Source organism: Salvia miltiorrhiza, chromosome 4 (assembly GCF_028751815.1).
Source record: "Salvia miltiorrhiza cultivar Shanhuang (shh) chromosome 4, IMPLAD_Smil_shh, whole genome shotgun sequence".
In the NCBI taxonomy this organism is placed as follows: Eukaryota; Viridiplantae; Streptophyta; class Magnoliopsida; order Lamiales; family Lamiaceae; genus Salvia; species Salvia miltiorrhiza.
Genome location: NC_080390.1, coordinates 26,479,607 through 26,497,759, shown reverse-complemented (window position 1 = coordinate 26,497,759; position 18,153 = coordinate 26,479,607). Strand labels below are relative to the sequence as shown.

The 18,153-nt window shown below is 40.6% G+C and overlaps 1 protein-coding gene and 1 non-coding gene across 2 annotated transcripts; one reads left to right on the top strand and one right to left on the bottom strand.

Annotated features, from left to right (window-relative positions):
• The first annotated feature begins 9,182 nt into the window (after positions 1-9,182).
• On the top strand, positions 9,183-9,289 carry LOC131024032 (small nucleolar RNA R71). The gene has a single exon (XR_009101627.1). It is a non-coding gene; the product is annotated as a small nucleolar RNA R71 (small nucleolar RNA).
• Positions 9,290-15,625: 6,336 nt separating this feature from the next.
• Positions 15,626-16,486, bottom strand: LOC131023216 (uncharacterized; the record flags this gene model as incomplete). Its single annotated transcript, XM_057952758.1, is given in 3 exon segments — positions 15,626-15,925; positions 16,097-16,155; positions 16,249-16,486. Coding segments are annotated over 3 exon segments (597 nt in total), but the record flags the coding sequence as incomplete, so codon positions are not given.
• Between the last annotated feature and the right edge of the window lie 1,667 nt (positions 16,487-18,153).

The following is an 18,153-nucleotide window of genomic DNA, read 5'->3' as shown; positions in this document are numbered from 1 at the left end:
TCCCACATTCGGCAATGTTGGACGGTGAGGAAGCTTTCAAGCCGAAACTTCCATATGTCGTATTTTTCAATACTAAACATAGGTAGAGAAGATAATCTGTTGTGGTTAGTCTCCATAAAAAAAAGAGAACATATTACAGCAGATAGAACAGATAGCAAGCATAAAAAGAAAGAGTAAACTTTTTTGAGACCTTTAAGAAAAATGATCTAGTTCAAATAGAACCTAGTCAGATGCAGATAGTTCTTGCGAACAACCTACTCTGATACCAATTGTTAGGTCCTGAGGGTCTCGAATAGGTGTATGGGGGGGGAGGAAATACACCTATAGGCTATTTTTACACAATCTACTGACCACAATCAGAGGGATCTCAGTCAGAGATCAAAATGAAACTTTGCATGCAAACAAGGACTCCTGTTTTACTAAAATCAGTTTTGACCAACAGGGTTGACGACTGATACTGAAAACTCTTCAGTAATGAGTTATCAGTTAAGTTGCTGGAACTTAACTGATGCAATTAAGGGCTTCAGTCGTGTTTGCTAAAATAGAGATGATATCACTCTTCCTGACTATCAGAGGATAGTTCAGTCAGATCGATATCATACACAGCGGAAATTAAACTTAGTTTCGTAATAGCTTCAGTGGAGCAAGTTGTTGGTTAAGGTTTCTCTTTGCTGTTAGTCAGTGTTCAGTTTTATCAATTGAAATAGCACAAGTAAGAATGTAAAACTGAAAACTGTAAACAACACAGAGACTTTTACGTGGTTCGGAAAAACCCTTTCCTACATCACGGTTGGTTGATCAGACCAACAATCCACTCCGCAAGTGCTTCACTGGTGCACTGCAAACCGTACCCGTGTGCTTGCCTGGTGCACACAACCGTAAACTGAAGAAAACCTTCTTCAGCACCCACGCTTCACTCGCATCAGATTTCCCTGCTAAGCACACCTCGTTCTCAGACTTTTCACTCAGAGTTCAGAGTACCTTCCTGAACTCCGAACCACTCAACCACTCTTATGGGGGGGAGGTTTGAGCGAGTGCCAACTATACTTTCAAAGAATAAGTTCTTTGAAGCAAGTTTGACCTTTGGCTTCTGGGTAAACAAATATATGCCTAGGGTCTAAGAGAATGTATGTAATCAGCAGTGACTGATTTTTGGTTTTGGAATTTGATCACTAAATTATTAGCAACAAATTACCGCAACTAACACGGTGCAATTGTAGCACAAATTGGTAACCAAAGTATCGTATCCACATGGACTATTATAACGAATCACTCTAAGTAATCCTAATTGAACTCTAGTAATATTCAGGCAAACGAAAGAAGGAAGGTTTAATTAACTTAAACTAAAACGCAAATAACAAAAATTAAAATTACGTAGGAAATATCAAGTATAAAAGACAACTGATCCTAGGGTAGTAAATTCATTAACTAAATCTACGCAATAAATCTATTAATCCTATGTACCAATTTAATCCAGTTATGATGGGAGATCACTTAATTAACCAATTACTCTCGCTAGAGCAGCAATGATCGTAGATTAATAAATTCTCTATCTCTGCTAGGTCTCAAGAAAATCTACTAACTCCCAATAGCTCCTAAGAATAGCTCCCTATGATCCACCTATCTCCGCTAGGTCTCAAGGTTAAAATCATATCATACATTCCTGAATCCGCTAAACAGTTATCTCCGCTAGGTCTCAAACCGAATAGCTAAACATGCAAACTATTGGCCAAATAATTCACAAGAAATTAAGCACCAGGAATTATGAATCATAAACTGGAAGGCACAAAGGTATTAACAAATAAATCACATAAATTCAATCAACTATTTACAAACCCTAGAATCAGCTAAAGAAAACTAGCCAGACATGCTGAAATAAAACTTAAACATAATTAAGAAGAACGCAATTGTAAAAACTGAATTGAATAAAAACCGAATAAGAATGATTGTAGCGACTTGAATCTTCAATCTTGATCCAAGCCTTAAAAACTAGAAAGAAATAAAATTCTAAAGCTAAAAAAACTGAAAATATGAATGCTAGGATTCGGGGTATGTTCTTCAATAGGTCAAAAGAGGACCTATTTATAGTTTTCAGATTTCCTTCGGATCACCATGGAAGTTGCCATTCAAAGTAGAATTCTAAAGGAAACAAAATCGTGTAAAATAAGGCAACTCTCCAGCTGGATGCGCGCTCCGGAAAATACTCCCACTCTTGCCGAATTCGCAGCTCTCGCCAGAGGAATGGATGTCACCAGGGTAACGGGTCACACCAGAGGAATGACGATTTCCCTGCTATCGCCAGAGGAACGGTATTGCCAGAGGAATGGGTGATTTCGCTGGCCTCGCCAGCGGAATGGGTTGCCAGCGGAATAGCGATTTCTCTGGTATCGCCAGAGGAACGGTGATTTCTCTGGCTTCTCGATTCCGCTGTAATGGACTTTTGCGATTCCGCTGTAATGGACTTTTGCGATTCCGCTGTAATGGACTTTTGCTTGGCTGCTCTGACTATTGACTCCTCTGGTGATGACTTCGCTACACTGGCTTCTTGATTTCACTGCCTCCAGAGAAATGGCGATTTCTCTGACTCCAGAGAAATGGTGATTTCTCTAGCGATTGATTCCACTGCACTGGAGACTTGATTTTGCTGTACTGGCACTTCGCTTTTATGACGCTGGCGTTTCTCTGCTCTGGACTTTGACTTCTCTGACTCCAGAGGAACGGTGATTTCTCTGACTCCAGAGGAATGGTGATTTCTCTGCCGCTTCGATTCCTCTAGCAAGTTGATTTCTCTGACGCCAGAGGAATGGTGATTTCTCTGCTCTGGAGATGTCGGCTCCGCTCCTCTGGCATTCCGCGGATTTCTCTGGACTGGCTTTTGATTCCTCTGCTCTGGCATTCCAGAACACCTAGAAAATGCCAAATTCATCCAAAATTCTCCAAAATTGCATTCTTTCATCTCGAAAGCCTAAATCTCCTGCAAAGCATAACATACACCATAAAACGCACCAATTCCAGAAGATTATCTTAAAACACGCACATTCAAACCCTTAAAAATAGAGTAAATTAAGCATAAATCAACTCCTCCACACTTAGCCTTTTGCTTGTCCTCAAGCAAAATCCATATGAATCCTAGGAAGAGATTGATTTCAACAATGTAAATTTCCATCCACTCATTCACAAAGTCAATTCAAAACTTTACCAGCAACACACATCTCTCGGTCATGCAAATAACTCAAAGTTTAAGAAGCAACAAAAAAGTAATGCAAGTAATTCGATCAGACCCAATTCTCCGCTAGAAGTGAATTCCCTAATGTGATCGCCTTTATAATCAATATCACCAATTTTCACACTTTGTGTGCTTAGAATTTCCGACATTTGAGCCATAATTCATGAAATAAAACCATTTGGATGTAATCCAAAGTCTTTTCACGTGGTTTCCCATGCTCATAGTTAGACTAGAGGAGCAGAGACTCAGAGCTATCACATTTCAGAACAGGCCAGATGTTTCAGAGTTGGCAATTCGTCCAACATTTTCACAGATATGATACGATCGTAGGCAATCACAATGACAACACTCCTTCTAGCATCTACCGGACAAATCACGTTTTACTAACTTACAAAAGTGTTGCAACAAAACTCATAATTCTTTGCACAAACAAGAAACATATATCAAAAATAAAACAAGAATAACCTCCATTCATTCACAAACCCAAAATGCACATTGAAAACCATCTTCTCTTCCACAAATTCATAAAAATTAGCCAGATTCGAGACCAAAAACTAAGCATAGAAAAATAAATTTCGCCCAATTTTGAAAAATATAAGCAACAAAACACCCCCCACACTTAGAGCATGCCATGTCCTCAGGGTGCAAAAGAAATAAGAAGAGTGTAGAAAACGTCCCTGATTATCGGCAATGAAAAACTGAATCATCGTGGGAGGCGGTGAAGAGGGTTTGTGGCCTTGGGCAGAGAAGAGAGTGGCTGCGCTGGACAGGTGCAGCGAAGAAAGTGGCCGCACTGGACAGGTGCAGCGAAGAAAGTGGCCGCACTGGACAGGTGCAGCGTGGAAAAGTGCAGCGAAGAGAGTGGCTGCGCTGGAACATGAAGACCACCAGAAATCTGGCAGAGAAACACCTGCCCCAAACTAAACAAAGAAACAAAACGAAACAAAACGAAACAGAAAGGAAGGAAAACAAAACAAAGAAAAACAATTGGGTTACCTCCCAACAAGTGCTTAATTTAACGTCTAGAGCTCGACGATACCTCCAACTCATGGGTCATTGAATTTGACAACTTCAAGACCACGATCCATGTTTGGCTTGAGGTATGGTTTGAGACGATGACCATTGACAGTGAAGGTAGTGCCATCAGCGGCAAACAACTCATACGTCCCATTCCAATTGCTCTTATGCACCACATATGGCCCTGTCCATCTTGATTGCAACTTGCCAGGAAACAACCGTAATTTCGAATTGTATAAAAGTACCTCATCTCCTGGCTTGACTTCCTTGGTGCGGATGCTCAAATCATGGAATTTCTTGGCCCTCTCTTTGTAGATGCGGGAACTCTCATAGGCCTCATTCCTCCATTCATCCAACTCTGTCAACATATCTCGCCTTGTATGACCGGCCTCCTTGAACTCCAAATTGATTTTCCTCGTCGCCCAATATGCCTTGTGCTCAATCTCAACAGGTAAATGACAGGACTTGCCGAAGACAAGTTGATAAGGAGACATACCAATCGGAGTTTTGTAGGCAGTGCGATACGCCCAAAGAGCATCATCTAGGTGCTTCGCCCAATCCTTCTTGTTGGCGACGCTCTTCTCCAAAATCTGCTTGATCTCTCGATTCGCCAACTCTGCTTGTCCATTGGCTTGAGGATGATATGGAGTCGTCACCTTGTGCTTTACTCCATACTTTGCCAACACGCTTGCTAGTAACTTGTTGTTGAAGTGCGACCCCCCCATCACTAAGCAACGCTCTCGGTGCTCCGAACCGAGTCAAAATATTCTTTTGCAAGAATTTAATGACTACCTTGGAATCATTGGTGGTAGTTGGGATCGCCTCCACCCATCGGGACACATACTCCACAGCAAGCAATATGTAGGAAAAACCGCAAGAAGCAGGGAAATGACCCATGAAGTCAATTCCCCACATATCAAACAGCTCCACCTCGACAATGATATTCTGCGGCATCTCATCCTTCTTGGTGATATTGCCCATGCGTTGACATCGATCACAAGACTTTACAAAAGCATGGCAATCTGCAAAAATTGAAGGCCAATAAAAACCGTTATGATTTATCTTCATGGCAGTGCGGTTGGCAGCAAAGTGGCCTCCACTAGGTGAGCTATGGCACTCTTCAATGATCTTTGGCCATTCATGCTCTCTAACACATCGCCGAATAAAGCCATCGGCACACCTCCGGTATAGGTAAGGATCCTCCCAATAATAAAACTTGACATCATGGAGGAACTTCTTCTTTTGATAGTGCGACAACCCCTCGGGAAGAGCTCCAATCACCAAGTAATTGCTATACTTTGCATACCAAGGATCCTTAAATAGCATAGCCCAAATCTGCTCATCGGGAAAAGACTTATTGATGGCCATCTTCGGATCATCTCCTTCAATCGGATTCTCCAATCGAGACAAGTGGTCGGCTACCACATTCTCACACCCCTTTCGATCGCGAATCTCCATATCAAATTCTTGAAGCAACAAAATCCATCGAATCAAGCGGGGCTTGGAGTCCTTCTTTGTGAACAAGTAACGGATGGCGGCATGATCAGTGTAGACAATTGAATGAATTCCAATCAAATAAGAACGGAACTTATCAAAGGCATATACCACCGCTAGCAGCTCATTCTCTGTGGTTGTGTAATTCCTCTGAGCAGAATCCAAAGTTTTACTAGTGTAGTAAATTACCTTGAACAACTTATCTCTCTTTTGCCCCAACACAGCTCCCACGGCCCAATCGCTAGCATCACACATCAACTCAAACGGAGCACTCCAATCCGGCGTGATCAACACTGGCGTAGAAATCAGCGCGACTTTCAATTTCTCAAAGGAGACGCAGCATTCATCGGTGAAGACAAACTTCACCTCCTTCTCTAGTAAAGCACAAAGTGGCTTGGACAGCTTGGAGAAGTCTTTGATGAAACGCCTATAAAATCCTGCATGCCCAAGAAAGCTCCTCACTGATTTCACAGAAGTAGGCGGCGGCAACTTTTCAATGGCCACGATCTTAGCACGATCCACCTCCAATCCTTGGGCAGAGACCCTATGCCCCAAAACAATGCCCTCACGAACCATGAAGTGGCACTTTTCCCAATTGAGCACGAGTGCCGTCTCCTCACAACGCTGCAACACTTGAGCAAGATTGTCCAGACAATTATCAAAGGAAGATCCAAAGACAGAAAAATCATCCATAAATACCTCCATGATATTTTCAATCAACCCATGGAAAATCGCCATCATGCAGCGCTGGAAAGTGGCAGGAGCATTGCAAAGACCAAAAGAAATCCTCCTAAAAGCAAAGATGCCATAGGGACAAGTAAACGCGGTCTTATGCTGATCCTCCGGGGCTATCATGATTTGATTGTAGCCCGAGTACCCATCCAAGAAACAGTAGTACTCATATCCTGCCAATCGATCAAGCATCTGATCAATAAACGGCAAAGGAAAGTGATCCTTACGTGTGGCTGCATTCAAAGCTCGGTAATCAATGCACACTCGCCATCCTGTGACCAGCCTCGTAGCTATGAGCTCATCTCTCTCATCCTTAACCACAGTCATGCCTCCCTTCTTAGAGACAACTTGAGTTGGGCTTACCCACTCACTATCAGAGATGGCATAAATAATGCCAGCATCCAACCACTTAAGCACCTCCTTTCTCACAACTTCTTGCATCGCCGGATTCAACCATCTCTGCGGCTGCACCTTAGGCTTATATTCCTGCTCCAATAAAATACGATGCATGCAAATAGAAGGACTAATTCCTTTGACGTCGGAAATAGACCATCCTATAGCAGATTTGTATTTTCTTAAAACTCGCATCAACTTCTCCAACTCCAACGGAGATAAATAGGCAGATACAATAACAGGAAAAGTTTCATTGTCACCCAAAAATTGGTACTTCAAGTGATCAGGAAGTGGTTTCAGCTCAATTTTGGGTGCGGCTGGAGCTCTGGATGACTCCGCTGGCCTGGTTGATTCCGCTGGCGATGATTCCGCTGGCCTTGATTCCTCTGGCCTTGATTCCTCTGGCCTTGATTTTGCTGGCGATGATTTCGCTGGCGATGATTCCGCTGGCGTAGGGAATTCTTTTTCTTTTTCTTTTACCACCGATTTCCTTTCCCCATCAACAGGTTTGTGAATATCCATGTAAGGCACAGGATCGATGTGATGTCTCTCTACGGCCTCCAGCTCTGCAATATAATCTAGGATCTCATCACACGCCTCGTCTAGATTGGAATAAGGATATAATGACTGTGTGATGCACTCCTCCAAAGGATCCTTCACGGCTGCAGGGAAATCCACCACAGTATCAATTAAATTGCAATCCTCAACTTGTGGCTCAGCTGGATTTTTCATCGCATCATAGATAGACAACGTTATCTTCTCATCATTGACACGGAAAGTAAGATCTCCTCCTTGCACGTCTATCAATGCACGGCCCGTAGCTAGAAACGGCCGCCCCAAGATCAATGGGGTATTTTTGTCCTCCGGCATGTCCAACACTACGAAATCTGCAGGAAAAATAAATTGCTCCACCTGCACTAGGACATCCTCCACAATTCCCTTGGGATATGAGATGGAACGATCTGCCATCTGCAATGCAATAGAGGTAGGCTTGATATCTCCAATCTCCAACCGGTTGAAAATAGAGAGAGGCATCAAATTGATGCTTGCCCCTAAATCACAAAGAACGCGGGAGAAGTTCTGCCCTCCAATCACACAAGCGATGGTAAAGCTACCGGGATCCTTTTGCTTCAATGGTAGCTTCCTTTGTAGCACTGCACTGCATTCCTCGGAGAGATTAATCGTCTCATATTTCCCCAACTTCCTCTTGTTGGAGACTGCATCCTTGAGGAACTTGGCATAGCCTGGCATATCTCTCAAAGCATCAAGTAAAGGAATGTTGATGTGAAGCTTTGAAAATATCTCCATGAACTTGGCTAACTTCTGATCCATCTTTGGTTTTGCCAGGCTATTCGTGAAGGGTGCTACAGGCTTGTACTCTGGCCTGGGAAACGTAAGAGTAGGAATAGGCTCCTTAACAGCAGAAGAGCTCGAATCCTTCTTAGGGGGAGGCGTCTGTTTCTCTGCAAGCTTCTCCAAGTCATCATCGTCGTCCTCCACAACTTTGCCTTTTCCCTTGTCATTCTGCAACTCTGGAAAATTCTGATACTCAGTTCCGCTTCGAAGTTGGATCGCATTATACTGATTTTTGGGATTAATTTCAGTGTTGCTAGGAAAGTGGCCCGGCTTGTGCTGTGCAGTTGCTTGGTTAGCCATTTGACCAACTTGGTTCTCCAAAATCTGCACTTGCTTGGACAGTGCTGACACATTTTGCTCAATGCTGAACATTTTGGTTCCCAAGTTTGCCGAGTTTGTCTCCATCCCGGTGACCTTCACCAATACTTGCTTCATCATTTTCTCCATTGAATCTTTCTTTGGCTCATTGATGACTCCCCCACTAGAAACAGAAAATCTAGGTGGAGGCTGCAAAGCATTGTTGGGATTTGAATAGGAAAAATTTGGATGATTCCTATTATTTGGATGGTACGGTGGATTTCCGCCCTGATGTCCCTGATAGTTTGGCCTATGGAATTGGTACTGCCGCTGGACAAAATTAGCATCTTCAGACTGTGCCACATCGGATAAAATCGGCTGCTGAGGGATTTTGGCTAGCAGTGCTTTTCTCTCCAACTCATACTGCTTTTGAAGAGCTTCGTATTTCTCTTTAAAATCATCTCTCTCCTCGTTTACAGCTGCAATTCTTCTCGTAGAGTTTCTGTCATTCGGCCATTGATAACTGTTGGAGGCCATCTCTTCTATCACACGATAAGCCTCCTTTGTATTTCTATGGAGAAGACATCCACTTGCAGTAGCATCCACCATACTTTTTGTCAGACCAGTCAAACCATTATAAAAGTGAATGATTTGCTGATCCTCCGTGAAACCATGTTGTGGACAGTTCCTGAGCAGCTCACGAAATCTTTCCCAGGCATCATGAATGGTCTCATCTCCTAGCTGGGAAAAGTGAGAAATCTCTGCAATGATTTTCTGAGCTTTAGAAGCAGGAAAGTATTTTGCCAAGAAAGCTCTACACAAATCCTCCCATCCAGTAATAGCACCTCTGTCCAAACTCTTGAACCACTCCTTTGCTCTGTCTCTGAGAGAGAATCCAAACATCTTCATTCTGATGGCATCTGGTGGCACTCCATTCTGCTTAATAGTGTCGCAGATATCTAGAAACTAAGTGATGTGAGCATGCAGATTTTCATCAGCCATTCCACTAAACTGTTCAGCTTGCACCATGTTTATCAATCCCGGCTTCAGCTCGAACGTGTTAGCCTGCACAGTTGGTCCCCAGCTGCCTCCTTGAAATTGATCAACCCGAGGCTGATACATGTGATTCAGTGGTGGCTCTGGTGGAGGAGCCCGGTTGCGCTCTCTCTCTTCGTCTAGCTGCCTCTGAAGGTGTGTCACGGCTCGCACAAGAGTTTCAAGGTCCATGTTATTCTGTTGCTCTGCCATTGCTTGCTTCTTCTTTTCGCGGTTGTCTCTTTTGTACTGCTTTTCGATTTCCAAGTTCAAAGGTACTAGATGTTCATTTCCTTTGGATCTCGTGATCATACACGCCTGAGACAACAAACAAAAACAGAAATTTAAAAACTAAAAATAAATACAAATTAAAACTTATAACGCCTGAAATAATGCTTAAGTCTAATCAGAAATATTAAAGGAAATTTTAAATAGTCCCCGGCAACGGCGCCAAAAAGTTGATCACTAAATTATTAGCAACAAATTACCGCAACTAACACGGTGCAATTGTAGCACAAATTGATAACCAAAGTATCGTATCCACAGGGACTATTATAACGAATCACTCTAAGTAATCCTAATTGAAATCTAGTAATATTCAGGCAAACGAAAGAAGGAAGGTTTAATTAACTTAAACTAAAACGCAAATAACAAAAATTAAAATCACGTAGGAAATATCAAGTATAAAAGACAACTGATCCTAGGGTAGTAAATTCATTAACTAAATCTACGCAATAAATCTATTAATCCTATGTACCAATTTAATCAAGTTATGATGGGAGATCACTTAATTAACCAATTACTCTCGCTAGAGCAGCAATGATCGTAGATTAATAAATTCTCTATCTCTGCTAGGTCTCAAGAAAATCTACTAACTCCCAATAGCTCCTAAGAATAGCTCCCTATGATCCACCTATCTCCGCTAGGTCTCAAGGTTAAAATCATATCATACATTCCTGAATCCGCTAAACAGTTATCTCCGCTAGGTCTCAAACCGAATAGCTAAACATGCAAACTATTGGCCAAATAATTCACAAGAAATTAAGCACCAGGAATTATAAATCATAAACTGGAAGGCACAAAGGTATTAACAAATAAATCACATAAATTCAATCAACTATTTACAAACCCTAGAATCAGCTAAAGAAAACTAGCCAGACATGCTGAAATAAAACTTAAACATAATTAAGAAGAACGCAATTGTAAAAACTGAATTGAATAAAAACCGAATAAGAATGATTGTAGCGACTTGAATATTCAATCTTGATCCAAGCCTTGAAAACTAGAAAGCAATAAAATTCTAAAGCTAAAAAAACTGAAAATATGAATGCTAGGGTTCGGGGTATGTTCTTCAATAGGTCAAAAGAGGACCTATTTATAGTTTTCAGATTTCCTTCGGATCACCATGGAAGTTGCCATTCAAAGTAGAATTCTAAAGGAAACAGAATCGTGTAAAATAAGGCAACTCTCCAGCTGGATGCGCGCTCCGGAAAATACTCTCACTCTTGCCGAATTCGCAGCTCTCGCCAGAGGAATGGATGTCACCAGGGTAACGGGTCACACCAGAGGAATGACAATTTCCCTGCTATCGCCAGAGGAACGGTATTGCCAGAGGAATGGGTGATTTCTCTGGCCTCGCCAGCGGAATGGGTTGCCAGCGGAATAGCGATTTCTCTAGTATCGCCAGAGGAACGGTGATTTCTCTGGCTTCTCGATTCCGCTGTAATGGACTTTTGCGATTCCGCTGCTCTGACTATTGACTCCTCTGGTGATGACTTCGCTACACTGGCTTCTTGATTTCACTGCCTCCAGAGAAATGGCGATTTCTCTGACTCCAGAGAAATGGTGATTTCTCTGGCGATTGATTCCACTGCACTGGAGACTTGATTTCGTTGTACTAGCACTTCGTTTTTCTGACGCTGGCGCTTCTCTGCTCTGGACTTTGACTTCTCTGACTCCAGAGGAACGGTGATTTCTCTGACTCCAGAGGAATGGTGATTTCTCTGGCGCTTCGATTCCTCTGGCGAGTTGATTTCTCTGACGCCAGGGGAATGGTGATTTCTCTGCTCTGGAGATGTCGGCTCCGCTCCTCTGGCATTCCGCGGATTTCTCTGGACTGGCTTTTGATTCCTCTGCTCTGGCATTTCAGAACACCTAGAAAACGCCAAATTCATCCAAAATTCTCCAAAATTGCATTCTTTCATCTCGAAAGCCTAAATCTCCTGCAAAGCATAGAATACACCATAAAACGCACCAATTTTCATAAGATTATCTTAAAACACGCACATTCAAACCCTTAAAAATAGAGTAAATTAAGCATAAATTAGAATTCTCTTCTTCGATTCAAGCTTTGGGGAGGTTAAGCTTTAGGCTGAGTAGCAATTTCGGCAGAGCTTCAGCTTATGTCGTTGAATCGGTGAAGGTTGAAGTGATCCTCGAGCGCTATTTGTAGAAGAACTCTTGAATAGATCTGTTGGCATAGATCGTCCTCAAGATTTCTTCCGTTGGAGAGCAATTCGAATTTGGGCTGAGGCTTCAATCTTCGAGGTTCCTTGTCTATGTGGAAACGACTCTCTTTGATGGACAGGAGATGTGACGTCTTTGAAAAGTAACCACCAGATAGGAATGACCTCTGCAGAGATAAAGATATCCTGAGATCTCTGCATTTAATGCGGCTGTACTTGTGCGTACGTGGCTTCCTCTGAACGTTGGAAGATCAGTCCTAGGAGGAATGTTCAACTGATACTTGACTTTAGTATTAGTCCTTTGCGCGCATTAAATAATCAGTCTTCAACTGATTCTTCAACTGATACTTCAGTTGGTATCTGCAGTCTTCAGTCTTCAGTCCTTCGTTCTTCAGTCTTCAGTCTTCAGTCTTCGACACCGCAAGCTAAACTAGAAACGAACTCTAACACTTGAGTTCAAAAAGATTCTAGTCTATTACAGTTAAGTCCTATGAATTTTGGTATCATCAAAACAAGGGTTATGATATTCCACAAGGTTCCCAACACTAATTATTGGTGTAAATTCGGGGCGGGTCAGGTATCTTACCCCTAAATTGCGAGTACATATAACTCACAAAATCCCTTAGATATGCTACCCTTACCCGTCCCACATGCAGGTACCCGAATACCCACTGCAGGTATTCAGATACCCGAATACTTAAACTTATTTGAATCCTTACAAATGAGGATTTTTTTACTCAAAAATTGTGGATACTCGACCCGCAAAATGACGGTACCAGCATTTTAATTATGAAGGCACAATATAATCATATAAATTAATTAGATTTAATTTTAAAAAATAAAATAATTATATAAATTTTGTAATAAAACAAAAATAAATAAATAAAAAATTTGGTATGTAGGTACGTGGTACCTGATTCTTTATGCTAGTAAATATCCGCACTCAACCCGCATTATGAATTTAGAGGATATCAAGTACCCGATACTCGCACAGGTATTGGGCCAGGTGAAAGTATACCTGATACCCTCTATCGATCTGAATTTACATCCTTAAATCTAACATAGACACGTTACTATTATCTGGTCCCCACTAAACTCTCAGATGTTGGAAATTTTAAAACTAGGCAAATTTATAATTAAGCAAATGGCTAAAAATCAAATAAAATAACAAATTAAAATATGAGAAAATTCAAGAGATAAAGACTAATCCTAAGGAATGTAATTCATCAACTAAGTTCTTGCAATCAACTTATTAATCCAATTTAGATACTAAATCATGAAAATAGTCACACCTTCAATTTATAATAGTAGGTTAATAAGTTCTCCATCTCCCTTAAGATAGAATAAAACCCATTAACTTCATAAAGGGCACTAAGAATAATTTTCTATGATTCACATATATATATATATATGCTAAAACTGAAGTAAAATCATATTACGTGTTATGCCCCACGTTTTCATCACTTAAAATCTTTGATCTATGTTGACCAAGGACTAAAATAGGGTCTCTTATCCTGGGAAAAAAATTGTTTTATGATTTGCAATAAGTAGTTAATCTCGATGCTAGTTTTTAAGAAAATTTTAAAATTTTATTTTTATAGAAACCCAGTTGAATTAACCTAAATATAATTAAAATTTAATTTCTAATTTAGCATTTCCACATGAATATCATTATGCATATATAATCAAGTGAAGCATTTTATGTAGACATCGTAGACATGCGCAGGGAGAAATTAAAGATCGGATAAGCCTTTCTATTTTTGCCAAAAAGTTGTAGTTTAGCTCGATTCGTCCGAGGATTTCAAAGTTGGAAGGCTCGATTTAATTTAAATATTCAACGAAGGCCATGCAATGAACATGCATAATATATTACTATGATAAGGGATTTCGTGCAAAATAATTTACGATTTATTCCTTAAAATTCGAAAGGCTGGAGTTTTTAACCTTAAAAGTTGAAATCATTTTATTTATCCACGTGGCTAGCTTGCATAGACCATCATGCATGATGTTATTTAAGTGCATGAGTTATACATGGTAATATGGTATGTCATGATAAGTGATTTCTTATATGTCTGTTATTTCAATTTAAACATTTCCAATAATTAGCTATAAGTGAGTGTCGGTCCTCCAATTTTCGACGCCATAAATAAATTAAATCCTTAGGCCATGTTTGGTAGGCTCTCTTGGGCTTGGTATGCTAAGAGTCTCGCATTTTTTGTGAGTTTGGTTTGTTAGACTAAATCCATTTTCGGCCCGTAGCAGCCCGCAGGCCTGTTGCAGAATCTTGGTTACGCCTAGTTACTGTAACCGGCGACGAGCGCCAGATAGCATTTATGGAGGGATTAAATGAGATAGATTAAAATTTTGAATTTCTAATTTGCCCTCTACTTCGCCCGCCTTTGCTTTATTGATTCCACACACCATTTTTTTGCCCTAGATCTGCTGATGAGCTCCTCCTCAAGGTGGTAAGACGATTCCAGCTTTCTCTTTTTTGCTAGGGTTACTTTCTGATTTTCGAAACTTTTTGATTCACATATTTGGTTTTGGGCAATCCCTAAAATTGAATACACAATTTTCTCTCATTTTTGTCTGCGAAAATTGAAATTCCTCATTCAAAAAAAAATGATGGTATTTGTCGGCTAGATTTCTATGATATGCTAGGGTTACTTCTGATCCCTGAAACTTTTTGATTCACATATTTGGTATTGGGCAATCCATATAATTAAATACACAATTTCCTCTCATTTTTTAGGTGCGAAAATTGAATCTCCTCGCTCTTCACTGCTCAAAGTCTTTTTTTTCTCACCCAGGTATTCGAAGTAGGCCTCTCGCGATTTTGACTTGTTCGAAGAACTCTGCAAATAAGCTATTCAATTCAGGTTAGTGAAGCGTTGCTCATGGTGTCGAAGCAGCTGATACTAGCTATGAATGCACATATGTTTCAGTTAATTCTTTGTTAGTGCCCTGCTCTGTTCCTCAAAGTGTTTCGAAACTGTACATATTGGTCTCCTGTTTCTTAATTGACTTTGGGTTGAGTTTGATTGTTCATATTATGTGGTTGTTGGATTCATTGAGTTCTCTGTGCTCCAATTAAGATACATTATTTACTTCCAGTATTTGTTAAGGATAATTCAGAAGTCATTTGCTGATGGAGGTGGCGAGGGTGCGGAGCAAGCTGATGGAGAAGGCGAGGGTTCTTGCGCGTCGAACTAGCGCGAGTGGGATGTTTAGGCCTTTGCTCTATTGATTCTCATTTAAATCTATGTTTATTTTAGTTTTTCTAAGTTTCTAGGGAAGTACCTTTTGATTAAAGTGGTGCATGATTGCTTAGAAGCAATCATACTTTTTTGTTGGATTACATAAATATATATTGTGGCACCATTATGAAATGACAAGTATTTTGCGGCTTTATATATGTTAGATCCATTTGTGCCTTGTTCTGAGTTATTCAATGTTTGTAGTTCTTGCTGCTTCAATGTGAAAAACACAGAAACAAACAAAGCAGAGAAGTAGGAACACATATATTGCTTCTATTCATTAGAGATCCATATCATCAAATAGCCAAAAACATAAATTTTTTGACATATATTCAAGCCGCTTCAAGGCCTCCCTAATTTGACATGTTTTGATCCGTGCAACATTCTGCCTCCTGCTTCCTGGCTCTCTCACTCTTGAGATGAAGATTTGGCGAAGCATTGCTCAGAGCATCAGTTTCTTCCGATATCACTGCCTCTCCTGCGACGGCATTTTCACTTGTTTTACTGTACAATTCCAGCTGCAGCGTCTTAAATTCTTCTTCGATATATTCATCATGTTTCTCACCATATGTTGTAGTTTGTTCTAGAGGATTCTGCCATAGCACGTCTGCTGCTCTATAAGGACTCCGCCACCTTTTTAGAGGACTCCAAATCTGCAGTAGCATGGAGAAAGTTCACCTGGTCCAATAGAGCTGAGCATCTATCTCTACTTTGAGATGCCAGCTTCAAAATTATTCTATCTAGAAAAAAAATTTTATTTTTCAATAACTATATATTCTCATAATAAAAGGATACTTTTGAGTTTTGATCTTCAAAATTGTCACTTTCTTCAAGTCGAATAACGCGAACAAGTATAAACTTTCATAAATAGGAAAATTATTAACTGCAAATTCAAGAAACAGCCACAACTCGAGTTGCAAAGAGTTCCCACCCAAAAGAAAACTTAATTTAGTTGGCAAAATCCATTAAAAATGACAAAGTTGAGATGATAATGTGGAAATAGCCTGGAGAAAGTTCTCCACCTGATCCAATAGAGCCGAGCATCTATCTCTAAGTTAAAATGCCAGCTTCAATTATTTGGCATATCTCAGGGCAAGCTTTTTGTTTTCTTCTCGAAGAGAAGCTAAAGCTAAATTGCTGTTTTTTGGATTACGTTGGTCAATCAAATGAAGCTACTTATCCAGCTTCTCAGCAGTCCAAGTTAAGTGCAGTAAATTGTAAATAGAATAGCCAAAATTATAAAAAGATTACTAACATAAATATTGCATAAATACTCCTCATACCAATGTTCAACTGCAAAATATTATATGACAACAAACATCACACAAACAAAATCAAAATAGTGTTTGAGGTATTGAAGTCATCAGCCAAATGCATCATAAGGTTCATTATTAAAACAAAGTAAAGCATAATTCCCAGCAGCCTGCCATTCACTTCCCACGAGTTTGAAGAACACGCATCAGATAATGAGGCATTGCTTCCATCGGGAGACTCAGAAAAAGCTCCAGTCGCTCCACCTTGTCACACAGTATTTCACAGACTTCGAATTTTTCGCTCATTGTCACGCCTGGAAGTGTGCTCAAAGTATGGTACACTTCAGTCCGTGCTTTGCTTAAATCAAACTCGTAGCCTATGCGAGTGGCTATGGTCTCCAGCCTCTTGTCAGTATTTCTGCCGAGTTCCATTAGCAGCTCGTAGAACCCATCCATTACTTCATCTCCTTTGCGCTTCTTCTTTGTAGGGATCCCATTAGCACCTCTACGACTCTGACTCTGGCAGACGCTGTCCTCTGTCGCATCAGTCTCATTCTCCTCATCAAACTGGTTTTGTGTTCCATGCATTATGTTGTCGCTCCCAACCATCTTGTTAACTGTCTCCATAAAATCCTCAACTTTCTCTCCAGTTGCTCTATCTGTCCCAAAAATCTCCTTCCAATCGTCAGACAAAGGCCAGCTTTTATAACGCATGAGGCGCGCATTGCTGTCACACTGCGGGGCAGAAAAATTATATGATCAGCAGAGCATCAGTTCACAAGTTCATATAGTAACAGGCAAACAAAGTGACACACAAACCTTCACTATTTGTTCCCATTGATCATTATTGCAGTCAATCATATTGTCTCCATTTGCATTGAAGCCAATCCCACTACGTGTTAGCATTGCGGACAAGGAATAATAGTTCTTCTTCCAAGTCCCAATTTTTGAGTTAATGTGAGGAGTTGCCTTCAAATCAGTGCCGGGAAACTCCTTCTTCAGAGCATCCTCGAGTTTGGCAAGGAAACCTGCTAAAAGCCATTGTCGGACTTCCATCCTTGAGCCACCAATTCCTTAAGAGCAGCCAGCAATACAGCCTCTTCCTTCGTTGACCACGATCGCCGAGTCTTGTCAGTCTTTTCCCTTCTATTACGACGACAATCAGTACTCCTTGACTCAACACCTGCATCCGTGTTGACAATTAAACCGAACAGTAAGAGAGAGAGGTGTAAAAGGTCTGACAAACTTCATCGATTGACATACATCGAAAATAGCAGTTGTTAAATAATGGAAGATCAAATGAAACGGGAGAATCAATTTTGAATGGCATATTGTTCTATGCTCAAAACATTTGACAACAAAATCTTTTATACAAAAAACATTCTAAACGCAATTTCACAGAAAATCACCAAAGAAAACAATATACAGATGTATCAAATAAACCACACGCAAATCAACCCACGTCAATTACATAGTGGATCAACAGCCGTTCAGCTATATTGCGCCGTTGTGTTTCTAATTCTCAGGTTCATTTTCGAATACAGCAAAGGAAAATCATAAATCATGATATTTCAAATCAGATGTTAATTTATCCTCATGTGTTCACACTTCAAACATAAAAATGATGG